The sequence below is a fragment of the Homarus americanus genome, unplaced genomic scaffold, assembly GCF_018991925.1.
Source record: "Homarus americanus isolate GMGI-L3 unplaced genomic scaffold, GMGI_Hamer_2.0 scaffold4896, whole genome shotgun sequence".
Taxonomy (NCBI): Eukaryota; Metazoa; Arthropoda; class Malacostraca; order Decapoda; family Nephropidae; genus Homarus; species Homarus americanus.
Window position 1 is genome coordinate 1,668,564 of NW_024749657.1, and position 21,197 is coordinate 1,689,760.

Consider the following 21,197-nt stretch of genomic DNA (forward strand, 5'->3'; position numbering starts at 1 on the left):
CATGGGGTGACTTCTCTTCCACCCCAATGCCTTCTCTTCTTCCTTCTCCTCCACCCCCATTCTAAATCCCATCATCATCATCATCATCCAGGAGCCTTCTACATACACACCTCAAAGTAAGTGAACTTTTCTACCATTTTTGTTGAATTTAGGAAATTTTCGGTGAGCTGGAACCAATTACCCAAAAACCCATTGAAACAATGGTTTCGGTTAACGAACGACCTTCTGGAACGGATTGAGTTCGTTAACCGAGGGGCCACTGTACAATATAAATGAATAATAATATGGTCACACAAGAGGAGATGGGACGCCATTGTTTTTGTTTGTGTTTACAGCCGGGAGTCCGGGACAATAGTTCTACACGAGAAAATTAAGAAAACAAGACCCTGGTTGTAGCTGTAGTGAACTTAATTGAAAAAAAATTAATACCTGTATGTATGTTTTAAGTAATGTTATTAAATGTTAAAAAATTTAACACTAGAAGTAGGTAACCACTTTTGGTAAAGAAATAAAGCGAGACAATTGGGGATGCCAATGTATGTACAGTAAGTGCGTACATGTGAAAACATATACAGTAGTCATTTCTCTACATATGAATATGAAAGCAAAACTTATTTACTGTTCATATATGTTATAAATAATATTTAAGAATGTAAAACAAAAATTATACTTACCAATGGTGATAAAGTCTAAAACATAAGGACAGCAAATGAACATTGTGCGAGTTTTTACTTAGATGATAGTCATCAGGTTCAACTCTGGCTGAAGCTGTAGTTTTCCATAAAGCTGTTGCTGAAACTGTTGATGTTGAAGCTGCTTATGATGCTGAATTTGATGGTGTAGCTGAAGTTGATGGTTTAGGCCTTCGAATAATAAAGCTGTCTAAAGAACCTTGCACAGCTTCTTTCTTTTCTCATTATACATCTTTATGTAGAGGTCAGTTGCATTTATTTAAATTTTAATGCTTTGTTCTGTAAACGGATCCACTTCAGAAAATATGTTCATTGCTTGCTCCATATAATATCCACAGACCTCTCACCTTTTTCATACCGTTTTAACACATAGTTCCCGGCTAAGCTTAGACACTTTCTATTAACTTTTGAAACAACACTACCATCACTTGCTGTCTTGGTCATGTTGAATAGGGATGAAAATATACTAAGAAAGCTGAGAAAGTTTTTCTCCTGTTCCTGTTCAGATGCGTGAAAACAAAGGGACCACCAGGCTCCGATTGTTGTTTACTGGTGATGCTCATTACCACTCATTAGCCAGGCAGCTTCTTTGCGCAAGACTCTCTTCATTTTTTTTTATTACATATTGGGATTTAGTTATTATTTATTTATATGAAAATGCAGTTTTATTTTATTTTTATTACATTTTGGTCGTAAATACGAATGAAATAAAGACGTAAATTGAATTGGGTCCTAAATTAACTAGGGTCTTAAATATGAAAAGTTGTTGGTCTAACCGTTGTTATCGGAGGCTTTACTGTGTTCCTAATAATGCAGGCTCAACAATTCTCTCTCTCTCTCTCTCTCTCTCTCTCTCTCTCTCTCTCTCAGTGTATAGATGACTTAACAAAACACAAAAACAAAAAAAAACAATCTACTTACCATAACATTTCCCTGACTTATATTTTCCTAGTCTCATTTCTACAGTCATCTCTCTCTCTCTCTCTCTCTCTCTCTCTCTCTCTCTCTCTCTCTGAAACACTTCACTTTGACCATTTAAATTCTATTCCAGTTAGCATTAATTTTCTCCTGTCTCCCTTCTCCATCAATTTTTATCACTTGTTTCATTCATCACTAACTTTTTCCTGATAGTACTACAGTATAGCAAGTTACATCTTCATGGCTGACAGTAATATTGCACAGAGAAACAATATATTGTACTGTATGTGTATTGACTCTTGTGTCTGACCACCCTGCATTACTGTAGTCTTGAAAGTGTAATAAATTATGTTGATTCTAGGATTTGAATACTGAATATATAATATACTGTGTTCTTGGATTTCAGGACCTCCAAAGAATGGAAGCATGGTTTTTGAGGGTATGGGCTTGCCTCAGCACAGTGGCGCCAAGCGAAAGGATTATCTGACATACGATAGTCGTCTGGCAAGTTTTGTCAGGTGGCCAGAACTTGTAAAGCAGAAACCTGAGGAGTTGGCTGATGCTGGATTCTTCTACTGTGGTAGGTTGAATCATTATGTCCTTGCACCATGCAGAGTTCAATAATAGTATCAGTAGTGTTAGATCACATTCATAATTGTCATAAATATGCTTAAGTCTTTGTACTGTACTTAGATACCATTATTGTACTATACTTGGTATTGTACTTTATGTAACTAAGGGTGCTATTTGGGTTCACCCTCATATGATTTCCATATTTTATTTTCATTAACCCATTCACTACAGTTGTCACTTTAAGTATTTTATTTGGCTGATTCCGGACAATTTTATTCAGCTCAGAGAGGACCCCGTACACAAGTGGTTAAAGGTTAAACTAAACAGAATTTCATAACACTACAGACAAAATGTTCTCAATTGTAATGAGTTTGATTTATGGCAATGAAGTAAAATTCTCACTTCAACACAGTGGCAAATAGCACAGTAGTATTTAAGTAGATTGCAACTGGTGCTGCTCATCATCATGCTTTTTACCTTCTTCTCATAAGTTACTGTAGCTTGTGTGTTGGTTGTGTGTCAGTTGATGAAGAATGGATTTTAGGATAGCCGATACTTACAGGTTTGAGCGATCACGTGCGCTGCTTCCACTGTGGAAGTGGACTTCGTAATTGGGAATCTGATGACAAACCCTGGGATGAACACGCCCGTTGGTACCCAGAGTGCAACTTCGTTCTGTTTAAGAAAGGACAGGAATTCATCGATAAGGTAAAATGTGTGTGCGTGTGTGCATGCGTGCGTGCCCTGTACTATATATATACAGTCGTGTCGCATCTTACTTACATTTAATTTTATGTGCTTGGCTCAGAAAAAAGAACTAAGTGATTGTAGGAGCGTTTAGCTAGGAGTTGTGTGACTGCTGATCGAACCTAAGCAACAGTTGTTAAAGATCGGTCGGCAGAGGCAGCACAGCCTAACTGAATTGCGATGCAGTGTGTGCATCATGTTGTATAATTTTTGCTTTTTATGCTTTCATTGTTTTTCCTAAATATTCTCTGTTGAAATCAACTTAACAATCAGTGGCAAAGAGGATAAAGTAAACTTACAGCAGAGGTGGTTGTGTGGTGCACATTTAGACTGAAATAGGCCTAACCTTCATTTCTCACACAGCTAAACTGTGGAATACTCTACCTCCTCTTGTGTTTCCATGCTCTTACAATCTGTCTCGCTTTAAAAAGCTGTTTTTTCAGCATTTCATGGTTTAGATTAATGTACATTACCTCACGTTAGGCTTTCCCACTTGTGATGCTTAATTATCTCAAGCTTGGTCTCAAGCATCACAGGCTAGTGGGGTCTCTTGGAGATGATGGGGAGGGGGGGATAACAGAAGAATCACCACTACGTTTGTATGCCATTGAGTACAGATTCATGAAAGGATTGCACAAACGGATAAAGGGAGAGCGCTTCTCTTGCAACAAAAATCAGCAGTTAGATTGCGTTCCTGCACATATTATAGAGCAAAATGGTCGCACTAGGCTCATGATTTGAATTTTCGTTCAGGCCAACGTTTGTATATGTTAATGTCATCTTCAGATAGCAAAGTAGGATTTAAGAATAGAGCATTCAAACAAGCGAATATTGTATTCATATCGTTCTGATAGCGAGGGATACATGTACAGTACCTTGGAAAGGCTGAAAGATATTTATATTACAAAGAAAAACACTTGTAAAAGGAAATTCATTATTATCATTCTGGGAGCTGGGAAGAAGTCACAGCATTGACCTATAACAATATTCTTAAAATAGCTGTGTCAAGAGCTTCTGCCACTCTTGTTGTATTGATAATTTTAAACTCTAATCACTGAGTTATTTATTATTATGTTTCCTGTATTCAGTATTGATTAATTTTATACAGTAATATTTTTCTTGACTGACTACAAAATAGAAAAATTAGCTGTGTTGATGGCAGCTGTTACCCGCTTATCACTTCACTTGTACACACATACATTTAGAAGTGATAAGTAAAAGACATCAAGAGAAGGAACTGACTTTGTGTCAGTACTGTACTGTGCCAGTGTTATTAAAAACGTAATGCCTCTCATGTTACATTTTATCCACTTTCCCAAGTAGACAGTCACCTGTCTTGCACATTAGAACTGAGTAATTCTTGTTTCATTCATGATTCTCTGCATTCATTATTATCAGCTGAAATTTTCTTGATATTGGAGTCAAAATTTAAAACATTTGGAGCTGGATAGTAGTGAGGATCAAGCATTTGTACTGTGCAGTACTAGGGACATTTTCTTCAGCCTCATTATCCTGACTTTGGAGGTTTGAAGTCTTTTTCACTTGACTCATTGGTATCACTTATTTTCAAGATCCAAAGCCAGGTCAGGTCTAAACTGTCACCACCATCTTGCAGTAAATTAGCCAAACCCATTCAATATCAATTTCCTTTGCTGATAAATAGTGGGAATACTGTATATTCATTTTGGCATGGCTGGAGGTTCACTGAGTGTGGGGGAAGATATACTGATGCTCTGGTAACTTAGTTACTACCTGGACTCAGCATACAGCCTCCAGGCTGGTGGGAGACAAGATGTGTATATCTACATCCGGAGAACTCCCTTGGCTTTCATAGACAGTGTGGTCAGAAAATACATGCATTACTTAAACAACATGTACTGAATTTACAAATATTAAGTAAAATATTGTACTGTAACTATTTGAAAGTGCAGATGTTTACTTTTGAGTTGATATAATCATTTATAAACAGTCATTAAAGTCTAAAAGTGCTTAACCACTCACTACAATCTTGTAAAGAAGTTGATAATGTCAGCTCCAATTGTCTTGCTGTATACTTTTCATTTCTCTTAGAATATTAGCTTTGAGTGTGTTTAGCCTCCTTGCCATTGGGTGTTTGTGTATCTCATTTTTAAGGTAACCTCACAACCTGATTAAAAGGCATTGGGGGAGATTGTTTAACCTATTACTGTATAATTATTAGTAGTATTGTATATATAGCTATAAACATACTGTACACTATACACTATCGGGGGGCATTTGCTGATGGTAGAACAACCCTTTATTGGACTAGCCTCATGAGGGGGTGAAGTAACCCACTAGCTGCTAAGCATTATTAATCCGAAGATCACACTGCATCATGTCTGGAAAATGATATGATTGAAAGAAAATTATAAGATTTTTATTGTCTGATTCTCTGCAATGGTGGCACAGATTACAACTCGGAAACAACTTGGCTGTTCTCAATTAAATTTTTTGGTGATATACTTTAGCAACAATGTGTAGAAGAACAAGGTCAAGGTTATTGTGACTTCAATACAGGTGCAGATATTTTGAATGGAATTTGACATGTACTTTACTGGACAGTATACAGTGTATCACATGGAGGGAAAGTGTAGAGCATAAAATACAAAAATCTCTTTTGATTTGGTATGGAGCACAACTTGTGTAGCAGCACATACATTTAAAACAGATTTCACAAGGATTTGTTAATTACCAGATTAAAGTTTCTGTCAAAGATTAAAAACTTATCTGGATCCCTTGATTGATTGCATTCAGTCGGGAGTGGGGATTGTTCCACCATCAAGAAGCACAGAGCTTCTTATATTGCTTACCCAGTGAAAAAAAACAACAAAGGGTAAGTATTGAAAGTGTTTTGAGACCTCATTACTGATATTGTCTTTGACTTAAAAGAAAACATTGCCCACACCACATATGTAAAGAGGCACATTTATTTCCGTCCACACTTCAGTTCCATCTGTATCTGCTAGGTGGAATACACAAAAGCAGCCAGTGTAAAACTGCATAATTTTTTATGCTCTTTTATATGCATCCTTGGATTACTGATGAGTTTTTTTAAGTTTGATTTTTGTACCAGTGGCCACAGTTATGTTTCGCTGACAATTTTTTTTTATTATATCTTAATTGAGTTTTTCTTGCAGGTCCGACGTGAAAATCCTCCTTATATTCGTAGTCAACCTTCAGGTAAGGCCACTACAAGTACTTCAGCTTCTGCAGCTGCACCAGTCAAGCAAACCATTTCTGAGAGTGAATTAGACCCGTTAATGGAATTGGACATAATTCGTGCAGTACTTAATATGGGTTTCCCACAAGACAAAGTGAGAGCTGCTCTTCACAGGAAGCTTGAGCAGACAGGGTTGCCTTTCTTTAGTCTTGAACCATGCATTGAAGCAGTTCTACAATATATGGAAGAGGAAACCAGACAAACTCTACAGAAAGCATCTAATCGAGGAATAGAAAATGAGGCAACAGCACAGCAAGTTGCAAAGATACAAGCTGTCCAACCAAGGTCTCAACAGCAATCGTCATCGTCACTAGTAGCATCTGCTACTTCAAACTCACCTGTAGTTTCATCATCCAATCATGCCTCTTCATCTACATCCTCCGCAAGTGCATTTGGTCCTTCTGCTTCAGTGTTAGCTTCCACAGTTCCAGCACCATCTTCTGCTGCATCCTCATCCCCATCCTCAGCTATCATGTCCACCACATCTGGTTCTACCTCAGCTTCCAGTGTCTCTATCACAACTTCTACTCCAGCAGCTGATGAAACTCCAGTATCTGTTTCATCTGCTGCTGCTCCAACTATTACACCATCATCTGTTTCATCAGCTGCTGCTTCAACTTCTACATCAGCACCTGTTTCATCAGCTGCTGCTTCAACTTCTACATCAGCACCTGTTTCAGCAGCTGCTGCTTCAACTTCTACATCAGCACCTGTTTCATCAGCTGCTGCTTCAACTTCTACATCAGCATCTGTTTCATCAGCTGCTGCTTCAACTTCTACATCAGCATCTGTTTCATCAGCTGCTGCTTCAACTTCTACTTCGTTCCCTTCACTCTCAGCTGCAAACAGTGACAATTCATCTGTATCCCAAACAATAAGCACCGCTGGAGAGAGTGAGTCTATGGAAGTAGATGAACCAGCTGCCGCTGAAACTTTAACACAGCCTATGGATATTATTACTGAAGCTGATGAGATAATGGGTATAGCTGAAGTGGCCCTTAAGCCACCAACCTCTGGTCCTCCATCGCTGGATACCATTGAGAAAAAGGTTGAAGGACATGCATCCAGTGAAAAGGTACTCGGAGAAGCTTCCACGTCAAGGAATGTGAAAAAAGTACCTGCTAGTGCAACACCTCAGTCTTGTGAGTATTTGTGTTATATTAATTGTACTCTATGCTACAGGTTGACAACCCTTTATCTGAAATTCCAAAAACCGAAAGTATTTTTTTTTTTTTTTTTTAAACAGGGATTAGCCCACCCGGGCATAGATCACTGACCCACATCAGGGCCTGGGGGGCGAAAATGGAATAGTAATAATAATTATTCATAGTAAATAAAAATCAATAAAAATACACCAAAATAAAATATAACATTAATAATAATATTAACAAAAATAACAATAATACAGGAGTACTGTAATAATAAAGAAATACAAGAATGAAAAAAGATCAAAAGTGAGAAACACGACCTAGATCTATGAATTATTATTATTATAATTTTTATTATATTTTCGCTCCCCGGCCCTGATGTGGTTCAGTGATCTATGCCCCGGGTGGGAAAAAAATAAAAAATCTGAAAACCGAAAAATTCCGAAATCCAAAATGCCTCTGGCCCCAAGGATTTTGGATAAGGGATTGTCAACCTGTATTTGCAATATATAAAGTTTGTATGTGGATTTCCTTAAAAGAATGTTGAATTCCCAGTTGTATTCCATTACAGTACCTATACAGTATTGTCCTTCCTTAGTGCATGTAAGTGAGGCGGTTAACTTCCTAACGCATTTATATGAATTGTTTGTTCTGTTCTCTCCAGCACTATTGTCAGTACTGTAATCTGTTCTCAGAGGTATACAGTACAGGATTTAGACCTATCAAGATTTTACCATTTATATGTTTCTTTTTACTTTCTTACAGCTCAAGAACTTGCAGAAGAGTTGGAAAGAATCCGTGACATTAGAATGTGCAAAGTCTGCATGGATGCAGAGATGGATGTGGTCTTCTTGCCTTGTCAACATATGGTCACTTGTTCCTCGTGTGCTTTAGCTCTTGCCCAATGTCCAATTTGCAGAGAAGACATAAAATACTCCATTAAGCCAATTCTTTCTTAAGTAATGTCATTAAAAGCATGAAGCTGTATTATTACTTTGATGTTACAGTCAAACTTTCAAGATCTGAATGGCTGGAGACAAAGCACTCTTTAAGTCCTGGAAAAGGCTGGATGTGGGAGAACTAAACTAACTTACTTCATCTATACACAGTTTAAAGGTACTGGTAAAAGTGGTGTCACAAGAGTACCTAAACTGGCAAGCAAATCCAGCAATAGATCAAGAAATTCCAGCTATGGTACTTTTACTGTTCCTGGTTTCTCTCTACTTCTACATGTTGGGCTTTACTTGCCTGAAATCGGCATCACTTCCAAGATCAAAGGAGAGCTACTAATATATTGACTTGGAAGTATGGTTATTTAGCAGGTTTGCAAAAATTCCATTTTCTTAATTACTTAAATACTCGGCACAGTACATTAAAATGACCTTTAATAAATGTGATTTATGAAAACAGCATCACAGAACAGTACTGTGTATTAGAATGAATTAAATGATAATCCATCACCTACATAGCAAGTGTAGTAGGCCTTGGGTGATGCCTGTGCTGCCTTCCATTGAGAAGCAAGGAAAATTTCACTTGCCAGCTGATTGCTAATCCTAGAGCTTGCAGTGTTAATTTGCCAGCAGCTATATTTGCAATTTATCTGTATATTCGATACACAAACTTATATGTGAATGCAAGTATATGCTAAGATTTTACACGTGCTTATAAATTAATAGACTAGTAAAAAAAATTTTAATAAAAGTCTTAAAATGCACAAAGATTCATAACTGCAAACTGTGTATCAAAGTCAAACTACTGCACTAACAGGAAAAAACTTCAAGAACTGTTAAGCTTATTATCTCCTGAGAAGTGTCGATGAAAGCAGAAGGGTTCTTTGGCACGGGATTCTTAGAAAGTAGTCTTATCAGCTTGGAGGTTGCTTAACTCAATATCCTGTATCTTTATTGTATACTATTGTTATATTAAATATTACTCTGCATGAGAAATAATATAAGCTTTATAAATGTGTAAAGGAGTGAGGATCTGTTCATGGTGTGTGTAATACTGTATAGGGCTTGTCACCATACTTATTGCCATTTTCTATTCAACTTGTGATTCTGAAGTCCTTTCGAATTTAAATTTTATTTGTTTTTAAATAAGTGTTTTTGGGGTTCTAATGTTAACAGTAAACAGTAGTATATACTGTACAGTATGTACGTGTGTACCCTGGGTGGGGCGCTCAACCTCTTGCACCGCTCACTTTTACACCTCAGGGGGACAGATTTTTTTATCTTTAGATCAGTACAGTACAGGTATATACATTAAACATATAACCTATATGTAGTGTTCTTCCTTGGTATATACAATAAAACTGAAACGTGTGTGCCGTGTTCTCCCTTCATACATTCAAAAATGCATTCATGGTAATTGAGACTATTCTTAGGATTCTACAAGTGGTTGATATCTATACGCCATTAGTGAAAACCAACTCCTGTACTGTATTTTAGTTCATAAAAAATATATAACTTAAAGTATGAGGAGGAAGATTATGCTTTTCCTCTTTCTTTTGCTTGTGATCATTTACTGTACACTCAACAGCTTTAAGGGCAGGGAAACGTATCTTAACTAAGGGTGTTTAGGTTACAAGGTGTCCATAGCTCATTAATCTGGGTCTTAAATGTTTTCCTATATTTAGAAGTAAAGGGTATTTGCAGATTCTTTTGGAAGCTAGAATGTTCATATTTACATATTCAGTGCATTTATTTAGCTTTGCATGTTCAAAAAAACAAATTTGCTAATTTTGGGAGACTTAAGTCATTTCCTGAGGCAGTAGTGCTGAAGAGGTGCAGAGAATAGAAACTGGTTTTGTCCTTTAGCACTTCATAGACATAAAATACCTATGTCTATGAAGTACTAAAATAGGAAATTAATTGGTGTCTCTGCATATCTTGTGAAAATGACAGCTTTAAGTTGTGTGATGTATGTTGTAATAAAGTCGATTTAGTTTCAAGAGGGCACCATTGCTAAAGAATTCTCACTAGGAAGGTCAAAGATATTATACCATTCAAACTGCACATAAATGAAGGCACAGATGACAAGACAAATGGCCCTTCACACTAGATAATTGAATGCAAAAGATATGGAGGGGAATAGAGCTAGGATCAAACCAAAAATGACATGGAGGAGGGGTCTTAAGAAATTACCTCATAGATAAACTGACAAGAGGCCACACAGCTTAAAAAACTGCCATCAAGTAATCACTGCAAACCCACTCAACTGTGGATGATAATTGTGCAAATGTAAACAAAGCTATTTGGAGGAATGTTCCATGTGAAGTAGGAGCCAGAAAGGAGGACTTTGACATTGTCAAGCTTATCTATGGTTTGTAGGCATGTTGTGTTATATTATTTTCCACAGAAATTATAATCGGTTGGGCCAGAAGAACTGAAAATACAGTGACCCCTCGTTTAACGAACACCTCGGTTAACGTAATTTCGATTAACGAACTGCCTTCCATAAGGATCTTCAATTCGGTTAACGAAAAAAAATTTGGTTAACGAAGTTCTTATGAACCGACCTCAACATGTTTTCGCTTGCACTAACCGGGCAACCAGCTTTAGTATCAGTCCGCCAATACATTAATCGGTTCTAGGGCTTAAATTCCTTACTATTTTAGTAAATATCAAGAAGTTTATACTATTCAATAATTTTAAAAGTTTAATATTAAATTTTTTTGTCATTTTAACAATTATTGAACATAATTGAAGGTAAAGTGACTAGTTTAATGCGCGGCATCCAGCCTCTTAACACAGCAAACAGGAGTTTTAGTCTCTCTGTTTTCACTGGAGGTAACATCTTGCTTGAGACTCTTCAACAAAATGCTTTTTTTCTGTGTTTCCAAGCAAATTATTGGTCATTTTGAAATATATTTTACATATTGACAATGTATAATGCAGTGCAGTGTTGATTTAAAGAAAATAATCTTGAATTACACCAAGAGAGCTAAAATTTTATGGGTGAAATGGCGCCATGGGGTGACTTCTCTTCCACCCCAATGCCTTCTCTTCTTCCTTCTCCTCCACCCCCATTCTAAATCCCATCATCATCATCCAGGAGCCTTCTACATACACACCTCAAAGTAAGTGAACTTTTCTACCATTTTTGTTGAATTTAGGAAATTTTCGGTGAGCTGGAACCAATTACCCAAAAACCCATTGAAACAATGGTTTCGGTTAACGAACGACCTTCTGGAACGGATTGAGTTCGTTAATGGAGGGGTCACAGTATAGTAATTGGGATAATCTATAAGTATTTTAAAAGATTTTGATGACCCCCATCAGGAGTTGTATCATAGTGCCATACTTAAAAAGTATATGAATATGTTCCCTTATGTCTAAAAGGAATATTGGCAAACATGAATTTCATACATAAATTGAACCAGTCATAAAAATATTGAAGTGAATTCAGTAAGTTCTCACCTAACGTTCGGGTTATGTTCCTGAAAATGCAATGGTATATGAACCAACGTTAAGCAGATCAATTTTCCCCATTAAAAATAAATAAAATACAGGAGTTAGCATCCCCAGCCTCCTTTTGCCCCATGAAAAACATAGTACAGTATACATCGCGAGATAGGGTCCAAGGATGTTCGCTATATACTAAATCGCGATATATAATTACATGTAATCAATGGGTAAAATAGGGTCACGTTCTGGAGGCAAAAAAAAAAGTGACTAAACTTGACTTAAAGACTTAATTTTCGTACTAACTAAAGCACCAATGAACACTAGACTCAGGAACAACAGACCAGCTATTTTAATGTCCGTATCAAGGAACACCAGACTCAGCAGCTGACGCACCATCCTGGGAACACCAGACTCGGCAGAAGACGCCACCCTCACTTGACAATCCCACACCTACATAACCAATGCCAAAAATATTAATTACAGTATTAAATCTTTTCCATTAAGCTTTCCATTTTCTTCATTTCACTTTTCATGTCACTAGCAACCCATTTGCACTTGCCTTAAAAGTCATAATCTGCAGCAGGGTCGGCTGCTTTCTCGTCACTCGCTCGGAAAGACTCAGCGGGCGAGCGCAGAGCTGTCTTAACACATGGGTACACTGGGCAGTTGCCCAGGGGTCCCGTAAATAGAGCACACCACTACTAAATTAATGACGACGTCGATGATGCACCTAATGAAGTACATGAGGTTGCTAGGCCTGTCGAAGTCCGCCACCAAATCTCGGAGGGTAATCTAGAATTAAAACAGAAAAATTGGACCTTGTATCCACTGGAAGAAAAATAGGAAATTTACTAAACTATAACAGAACAAATCACCATCGCTGTTGGGAACGGTGCATTCGGATTTAGTAAATTTATCGCCGTGCAAACTATTTTGATAAAAAATTTTCGCAAATAATATCCGTGAATCAATACTACAGTACATGGACGGAATTGATCTCTTATTTCAATTTTTGTCTGATTATCGATTATGTATTAATCTGGCAAATATATTCAGGAGCGAATTAACTTTTAATTGGAACCAAGAAATTTTTTTATGGTGGTACAGTATAGTACTGTACTGTATACTTAAAATTTTATTTTGAGGCAGTTCAAAGTTTTTTTTTTTTTTGCTGTCCTAGTTGTTTAATTTGCCTGTTTGTATTTTTCCAATCGGTTAATCATATAAATAAAATAATTATTCTAATGAAATTATACATTTACTAATATGTTATTATAAAACAGTACGCTAAATTACATTTAGTATACAGTAGTCATAATTGACCAATGTTCCATTTTTGGAACATTCATTTTTTGGAGACCAATAATTTTTTTTTTTAATTGTTAACAAATTCAAGTCAATAATAACAAAAAGTTAGTATGGATAAAAACAATTATTTTTTGGTATATCTAGTCTTGGTCGTTAATGGGTTAAGGCTGTGCGGTAAACCGTAGTTTCGTTCACTTTAGAAAACACGAAGCAACTCGCTTCTCTGTTTACATGCGAGTGCTTCGTCGTGGTAAGGTTTATTGTGTTGCAGTATCATTGATGGGTCAGGGAACTGTCTTATACCACAAATATGAGCTAAAATCATAAAATTTAGGCTGAAAATCGAACCTACTCTTATTTGAAGGTCGCCTAGTGTGCCGAAATATACGGTACATACATATATATATACTTAACCTTGTCTAACAGGCTTTAATTCTTTCCAGGTGGACAATTCCTTGAGCAGAAATGAAGCGTACCTATACGAGTGGATCACAGAAGAAGAAAAGAGCTGTAGAGGAGAAGGAGAAAATTAGCAAACTTCCAAAGTTATCAGCTTGGTTCACCCTTGGTGCAACAGCTACTGCTCCTCTGGACACAGCATCAACATCTATGTCCACTCCTGCAAGCACTTCTACATCCAATCTTCCAGTTCCAGACACACCATTATCTACTCCTGCTGCTGGGGACTTTCCACAAGAAGAAATGCACGAATCTGTAACGGCAAAGGAGAATGTGATTTACCTTCTGACAGATCCAGGACTATGGAACACTAAGAATGTTAGTACAGTGGATTAATGTATTCGCAATGGGCCGGCATCATGTCAGAATTATAATTGTGACCTTTCAAATTCCTGTCGAGTGTATGATGGAGGAGAAAGAACGCAGACAAGGTATTTATCAAAAACAGTATTCAAACGTGAACTGCGGAATGGCGAGTCTATAAAATGCGAATGGCTGCTCTATTCACTATCCCAAGGTTGTTTGTACTGCTTTGCATGTTGCCTGTTGTCCAAGAAAGAATCCCCCTTTGCTACATCAGGATTCAATGATTGGAAACACAGCAATCTTATTGTAGAACACGAAATTGGAGAAAAACATCGCAGGTGCATGATGGCATATTCGATTCGGCAGAAAGAAAATGGGTGTGTGGATTCTGTATTGCTCAAACATCATCGTTCAGAGCAGGAGTACTGACATAATGTGTTGACACATGTGGTTTCTATACGCTTTCTTGCTTCCAGAGGTTTGGCATTTCGTGGAGAGAATCAAACCAAGCGGATTGTGAAGAGCTGCAGAAGGACCTCTGTGAGCTCCAAGAATGGTCGAAGAAATGGCTGCTGAGATTCAATGTCACGAAGTGTAAGAGGATGCACCTGGGGCGTACCAACGGTAAGGAGGCGTATCATATGTCCCAACAGGATGAAGAAGCTGCACTATTTGAGACTGAATGTGAGAAGGACCAAGGTGTGTATGTTGACAATGAGCTAAAGTTCTCGGGCCATTGTGAGAAAAAGGAAAATCAGGCAAATAAATTATTGGGTCTTATAAGGTCGTTCAGATATCTCGACGGTCCATCCCTCGTAACGATCTTCAAGAATGAAGTGCTTCCCCATTTGGAGTACTATCACCCCGTCTAGTCTCCGAGATATGCTACGAACTGTCAGTTGGTTGAAAATGTTCAAAGGAGGGCCACCAGACTGGTGCCTGCACTTCGACACCTCAGCTGCCCTGAGAGATTGGAGCGTCTGAACTTGCCGCTTATACTACAGACGGGCAAGAGGTGACCTAATTGAGGTGTACAAGCATCTCAAGGGGGCACTACTCAGTCGAGTGTCCTTGGAGCTGGCGGACGCTCTCCCCACACTGGGGGGTCACAGCTCTAGATTGAAGAAGCCGCAAGTCCAGAAAACTGTAAGGGCAAACTTTTTCAGAGTGAGAGTTGTGAACTCTTGGAACAATCTGCCAGAAAGAGTTGTGACAGCACCGAGTGTGAGCTCTTTCAAGACCAGACTTGAGCAACACTGGAGCAGGTTCAGGTACATTCAGGAGCCGGTGCATGCCCAGTACTTGCCAACTGTGTGACAGAGACGTGGCCGATCGCCCGGGCGGCTAGCGAGCCGATCTTTTGGTGAAGAGGATAAAAGTAAATTGGGTCAACAAAAAATGGAAACTTTTCAGGTATTCTAGAACTGTTCAGTGAATTTGACCCTTTTTTTGGAAGAGCATCTCAAAGTGTACGGAAATGCTGGAAAGGGGAACCCATTGTATCTATCGACAAACAATTATGAAGAATTTATTGAATTAATGGGACAACACTCCAGACATCTCGCACATTGATCAACTGACATTTACTGTCCGGTACATTCATGGATGTGAGCCTGTGGAGCGTTTTCTCAAGTTCATCCCCATCTTTTCTCATGGAGCGAAGAATCTAGCAGACACTGTTGTAGATTTCCTGAAAGAGAACAACATACCGTTATCAAACTGCCATGATCAATCTTATGACAATGCCTCAAATATGTCTGAACGCTACACTGGATTGCAAGCACGGATCCGTGAACCGAATGAATTCGCCATCTATGTCCCTTGTGCTGGACACAGTCTGAACTTGGTGGGAGTAAAAGTGGCAGAGTGTGGTCCACAGATTGTCTCCTTCTTTGAATTTGTTCAGCGTTTGTACTCCTTTTTATCGGCTTCCACACATCGTTGGAATGTACTGAAGTCATCTTTAGGAAAGGATCATGTTGTGGTCAAGTGTCTCTCTGACACGAGATGGTCGGCACATTTTGATGGTGTCACTGCTCTGCATGGAGGTTTCGAGAAAATTCAAGATGCACTGGATGCTCTATCAGCTGACACTGACCAGGAAGTGAACACACGGCGCGATGCAAAAGGATTGAGCAAGAAATGGAGAAGCTGGAGACTATCTTTCTGACAAATCTTTGGAACGACATTCTCGAAAGAGTGAACAAAACAAATAAGGTTCTGCAATCAAAAGATGTGGACATGCTTGTAGCTATGAATCATCTCAAGTCTCTGAAAACTTATCTTCAGGAAATTAGAGACAAATTCAATGAATATGAACTGAAGGGCAAGAGTACCCATAGGTGTCTAGGTTCGGATTATAGCGATGCAAACAAGCGTGAACGAAAGCTAAGTGTACGTCTTGCTTGATGTGATGGATCAGCAGAACAGATACTTCTGCACAAAAGTGAAAAATTCTAGGTGGAAACATTCCTCCCTATTCTGGACTCTCTGAACTCTGACCTGACAAAACGTGCAGAAGCCTACCAATGGATTGGAAATCTGTTTTCCTTCTTCGGTCAATTGAAAACAATTGATTCTGAGGAGCTAAACAAAAAGTGTGAAAAATTGGCCAATATGTACCACAAAGACCTTGATTGCGGTGAACTTCTAAATGAATGCAAGTAGCTCAAGCACTACATGGTCCACGATGAAGAATGTGAGACACTGCAGTGTACAGTAAACTCATTTCAGATAACTTGCAAATTCTTTGTTTCCCAATGTTGAAGTCTCACGCAGAGTGTTCATGTACAGTACATGATGGTGACCAACTGTACAGGGGAGCGCTCATTTTCAAGATTGAAACTAACAAAGAATCAGCTTCGCAGCACAATGGGACAGCAGCGTTTGAACTGGCTTTCACTCATGTGCATGGAAAATGACATCCTGAAGAACGTCGACTTCCAACCAATTATAAAACAAATCTCTGCAAAGAAATGTCACAAATGTTTGTGTTGAATAATTCTTGCTTTACCAATTGATTATATGTTTAAACGTTTGTGTTATTCAACGTATTTATTAATGATATGTTCAATTTTACTGAAAGTTTTAGTTTTCATTTGAGTGGGTGGGTGGGTAGGGGCCCCAGGACATTGCTTTGCCCAGGGCCTACACTGCTGTTAAGATGGCCCTGGGCAAACGTCAATGCATGAGTGAGCAGCCACGGTGGCACCTCTGGTGAGCAAATAATGCATTTGTTTGCCATGGTGGTACATTAGAAATATTTCCTGCCAAATTTCCCTCACGAAATAAACAAAAAATTATTGCTATACTGTATACAGGTGCTCCTCTACTTACGAACGAGTTACATTCCTGAGGCTTGTTTGTAAGTCCAACTTTACTCTTGTAGATACCAAACATATTGTAAAAAATGAAAAGATTATGGATATTTAGTACAGCTATACCCTTTAATACAGCCTTAAAATCTGGCTCACTCTTCTCCTCTTAGGTAATGTTTGTTCTGTCTGTAATTTTCTTCAAAATAATCCAGTCTCATCCACATTAAACACCTGTTCTGGCAGGTAACCCCCCTCAGTGATGATGTTTGTATCTCTGAAAGTTTGTAAGTTGAATGTTCATAAGTAGAGGAGCACCTGTATAGGAAAATGTCGATAATTTTGATAGCCGTGATATAAAAAATCGTTATATAAAGTTGCGATATATCCCGACCCTACTGTGTGTGTGTGTGTGTGTGTATATATATATATATATATATATATATATATATATATATATATATATATATATATATATATATATATATATATATATATATATATATATATATATATATATATATATATATATATATATATATATATATATATATATATATATATATATATATATATATATATATATATATATATATATATATATATATATATATATATATATATATATATATATATATATATATATATATATATATATATAACTACTAAGTTTGTATTAGTATTCACCGATGGGCGGAGGTGGTAGAGCAAGTGTGTGGTGGGTAGTGAGGCGAAGGAGAAGGATGGTGGGAGGGGAGGAGGGTGGTGAGTCACTGAGACTCTGCGGCTGCTTCCTCTTCCTCCTCCTGTGTAAAGGCCTGGCCTTCGGGATATAAATCCCTTGCCAGCCTAATCAGGATCTTATAAAAGGAAAGTCAAGAACCATGGGTTTCCAAGGGGTAACAAATAACCATTAGAGATTGACATCTCTTTATAACGAAAATACTGTAATCACAATAATTGACACCACTCACATAAATATTAAATAAAAAAAATACGGGAGTCAAACAAAGTACAGATATTTCCAACAGCTGTAGCCCGGTGGAATGTTCTGTTAACACGGTGGTCCGCTCTCAGGGGGAAGGTCCAGGGCAGCTTCCTCACTTGGCGCCGGCGTTGGTGGGCGATGTCTTGCCACACAGGAGAGACGTCAGGGCACGGACGGTGGATAGGGCGTGGAAGAAGTGGCGATGATGTGGCAGCAGCGGTAGTAGCTGGAGCAGGTGTCCTGAGATTGACAGCCAAATAGTGAAGGACTGGGGAATCAGCCCACGAGCCCCAGGTGCCTCAGATGAGTACACGACCAGAATTGTAATCTAACAGGGGGGAAGTGCAGCTGTGGTGCTGGGTGATGTGTGATGAAGCAGCAGCGACCTTCTCACCTCCGTCTACCCCCCCTAGTGGGGCCGCAAACGAGCGGCAGACAACCATCCCGCTCATTACTGCCCTTACATCCTGTTCTGACTGGGGTTCATCCGCCGCTGTTTGCTCCTCCTCCATTGAAGTTAGCTCATCCTCGGCTGCCAGCTGTTGTGAAGAAGCTGCTTCTGCCATCCCGTGACGAACAAATGAATCCAGCGTTGACTGCTTGGTGCTACTCTTCTTCTCCTTATAGATCTCGGTGTAACAATCAAGACTGTCATCAATACTGCATTGAACCTTTGAGCTACATTCTCTGTTTGGGTCATCATCTATAAGGATTTGCATTGCTTGCTGGAACATGTTCAACGATTCTGCCAACCTCTTGGAAGTTAGCGTTCGTTGAGGTTTTTCTTCTTCGTCGTCGTCTTCAACGGGACTGTGTTCTGTTAGTTGTTGCAGATCTTCATTGGTGAGCTCTTCTGTATGGGATGCCAGGACGTCCTCAGTATCCTCTGATTCCAGCTCATCAAAGCCTGCCTGTCTAGCCAAGCTGAGGATATCCGTATTCACTGCTGGGACTAAGTCCGTGAATCCTGTAAAACTGTTGATGCACTCAGGCCACAGTTTACGCCACACACCATTCAGGCAACTATCTGAAACCTCTTCTCATGCCTTGCCAATGTTGTCAATTGCATAAAGAATGTTGAAGCCCTGCCAATATTCTTGGATCGTAGGTTTATTTTCTCCATCTGTAGCCTTGAGCAGCTGGGCCACAGTATGGCGTAAATAATATGCCTTGAATGCGGCGATGATGCCTTAGTCCATAGGCTGCATCAGTGCTGTCGTGTTGGGAGGCAGGAATAAAACTTTTACACTGTCATGCAAGTCGTCGAGATTGGGAGGATGAGCTGGAGCATTGTCAACGATCAGAAAATTTTTTAAGTCAAGGTTCTCCTTGACACAGTATTCCTTCATTGCAGGGACGGTGTACACATTTAACCACTGGCTAAATATGGCGTCGGTTATCCATGCCTTCTTATTTGCCTTGCAGATCACTGGAAGGTGATCGTAAGAGTAACCTTTCAGGGCCCATGGGTTGGCAGCGCGAGAAATCAGCACAGGCTTCAGCTTGAAGTCACCGGCAGCGTTCGTGCCAAGCAGCAGCATCAAGCGGTCTTTTGCCGCTTTAAAACCTGGCGCTCTTTTCTCCTCCTTGGAGATATACAGTAGGTCCTCTCAGGCATCCTCTTCCAAAAGAGACCAGTCTCCTTGCTGGATAATTCGTTTGAATTCTGGCGGGAATGTCTCATCAGCAACCGTATCAGAACTGGCAGCTTCACCAGTCATCTTAATATTGTGGAAGTTTTACGGCTGGTTGTAAAGGTCTCTTCCTTCAATCCTTCTCCTTCTTCTGCCTTTAAGTCATCAAACAAGGATCTGGCCTGATGCTGGATAACCATAAGGCTCACAGGCACGTTGCATTGATTCTGGTGCTCCATCCACATAGCCAGCATCTTTTCCACTTTTTCTGTCACAGTGCTTCTAGTACGAGTTATCTTAGTTGTACTCAGAGAAGAACCACTTCCAGTACTAACCTTAATCTTATCATCGTTGGTCCAGATAGTACGCACCGTTGTGAGGGCTAGACCTAGCACAGCAGTTATGTCCACAGCACGTTCCCCTTTTTCAAATCGGGTTAATACATCTATTTTCGAAGCAAGGGTAATGCTTTTACGTTTCCTCCTAACTACACTCGCATCAGTAGCACTTGATGGGCGCTTGGAAGCCATTTCAAATAGTTAGAGTACAGTTTTAGAGCAAAAGCACTTAAGCACAAACGAATGATGTGAAGTCGTAACAGAGACTGGCTTGGCGTCGCTGTGACATTACGTGAGTGAAGGCAGCGCGCCGAGCCGAGAGAGCGCAGCGCGGCCAGACAAGAGCGGATGATGGGCCGTAGAAAGTAGTCCGTGGCGACGCAAAACGATGTAGTATCGGATCACCGGGACGCTAAACGAAATTTTTGGTCTCTAAAGTTTAGCGACGTTGTACCGAAACAATGTTAAGCAGGATGACGTTATACGAGGACTTACTGTGCTGTACTGTATGGTTGCTTTGACTCCATCAGTTCTTTGCTGCTGCTGCCAGACACTTATTTATATGTTAACCATTCAATGATTACCACATTCAATAATGATTTTTGGCGAGATACATCTCACAACTTAAAGATTCCTTTGAGCTCCTCTTGTGAGAGATAAGAGTCCAGTTTGCAGCAGCATTTAACCTCTCAATGGATGTTGATGAAGGGATGGAACATGTAACAAGTTGGATTCATTGGTTAAAGGCCTGGCCTTTGGGATATAAATCCCTTGCCAGCCTAATCAGGATCTTATAAAAAGGAAAGTCAAGAACCATGGGTTTCCAAGGGGTAACAAACAACCGTTAGAGATTGACATCTGTTTCCTACGAAAATAATCACAATAATTGACACCACTCACACAAATATTAAATAAATAGTACTCGAGCCAAACAAACAATAGTAAGAAGTACAGGTATTTCAACGGCTGCAGATGAATCTTCCTCCTAACCAGCATGGTGGAATGTTCTGGTAACGCAGTGATCCGCTCTCAGGGGGAAGGTCCAGGGCAGCTTCCTCACTTGGCACCTGCGTTGGTGCGCGATGTCTTGCCACATAGGAGAGACGCCAGGGCACTGTAGTAACT

At 39.2% G+C, this 21,197-nt stretch overlaps 3 protein-coding genes across 10 annotated transcripts in view; all 3 read left to right on the forward strand.

Moving 5' to 3' along the window:
* Window positions 1-9,640, forward strand: part of LOC121853550 (death-associated inhibitor of apoptosis 2-like) — a 39,311-nt gene extending 29,671 nt beyond the window's left edge. For 7 of the 8 annotated variants that reach the window (XM_042347759.1, XM_042347760.1, XM_042347763.1 and 4 more), the window contains 4 exons: window positions 2,017-2,190; window positions 2,746-2,891; window positions 6,089-7,313; window positions 8,085-9,640. In XM_042347759.1, the coding sequence (XP_042203693.1) occupies window positions 2,017-2,190; window positions 2,746-2,891; window positions 6,089-7,313; window positions 8,085-8,278 (1,739 nt within the window). In that variant the 3' untranslated portion in view covers window positions 8,279-9,640. The remainder of the gene's footprint in view (window positions 1-2,016; window positions 2,191-2,745; window positions 2,892-6,088; window positions 7,314-8,084) is intronic. The other variant, XM_042347764.1, reaches the window with a different exon arrangement.
* A 3,462-nt stretch (window positions 9,641-13,102) lies between these two features.
* Window positions 13,103-13,810, forward strand: LOC121853551 (the record flags this gene model as incomplete). The annotated part of the gene is given in 1 exon segment (XM_042347765.1): window positions 13,103-13,810. A coding segment is annotated over 1 exon segment (312 nt), but the record flags the coding sequence as incomplete, so codon positions are not given.
* A 28-nt stretch (window positions 13,811-13,838) lies between these two features.
* LOC121853467 (zinc finger MYM-type protein 1-like) lies at window positions 13,839-16,465 on the forward strand. The gene is made up of 4 exons (XM_042347610.1): window positions 13,839-13,923; window positions 15,355-15,902; window positions 16,088-16,192; window positions 16,259-16,465. The coding sequence occupies exons 1-4, from the start codon at window positions 13,839-13,841 to the stop codon at window positions 16,463-16,465; spliced, it is 945 nt and encodes a 314-aa protein (XP_042203544.1).
* Window positions 16,466-21,197: the final 4,732 nt, after the last annotated feature.

Excerpts from the sequence above, each read along its gene's own strand:
- LOC121853467 (XM_042347610.1), top strand. The coding sequence starts at position 13,839 with ATGGGCCGGCATCATGTCAGAATTATAATTGTGACCTTTCAAATTCCT. Across the intron at positions 13,924-15,354 it reads GGAGAAAGAACGCAGACAAG|ACATCTCGCACATTGATCAA; the intron begins GTATTTATCAAA and ends ACAACACTCCAG. Across the intron at positions 15,903-16,087 it reads CAGCTGACACTGACCAGGAA|GAAATTAGAGACAAATTCAA; the intron begins GTGAACACACGG and ends ACTTATCTTCAG.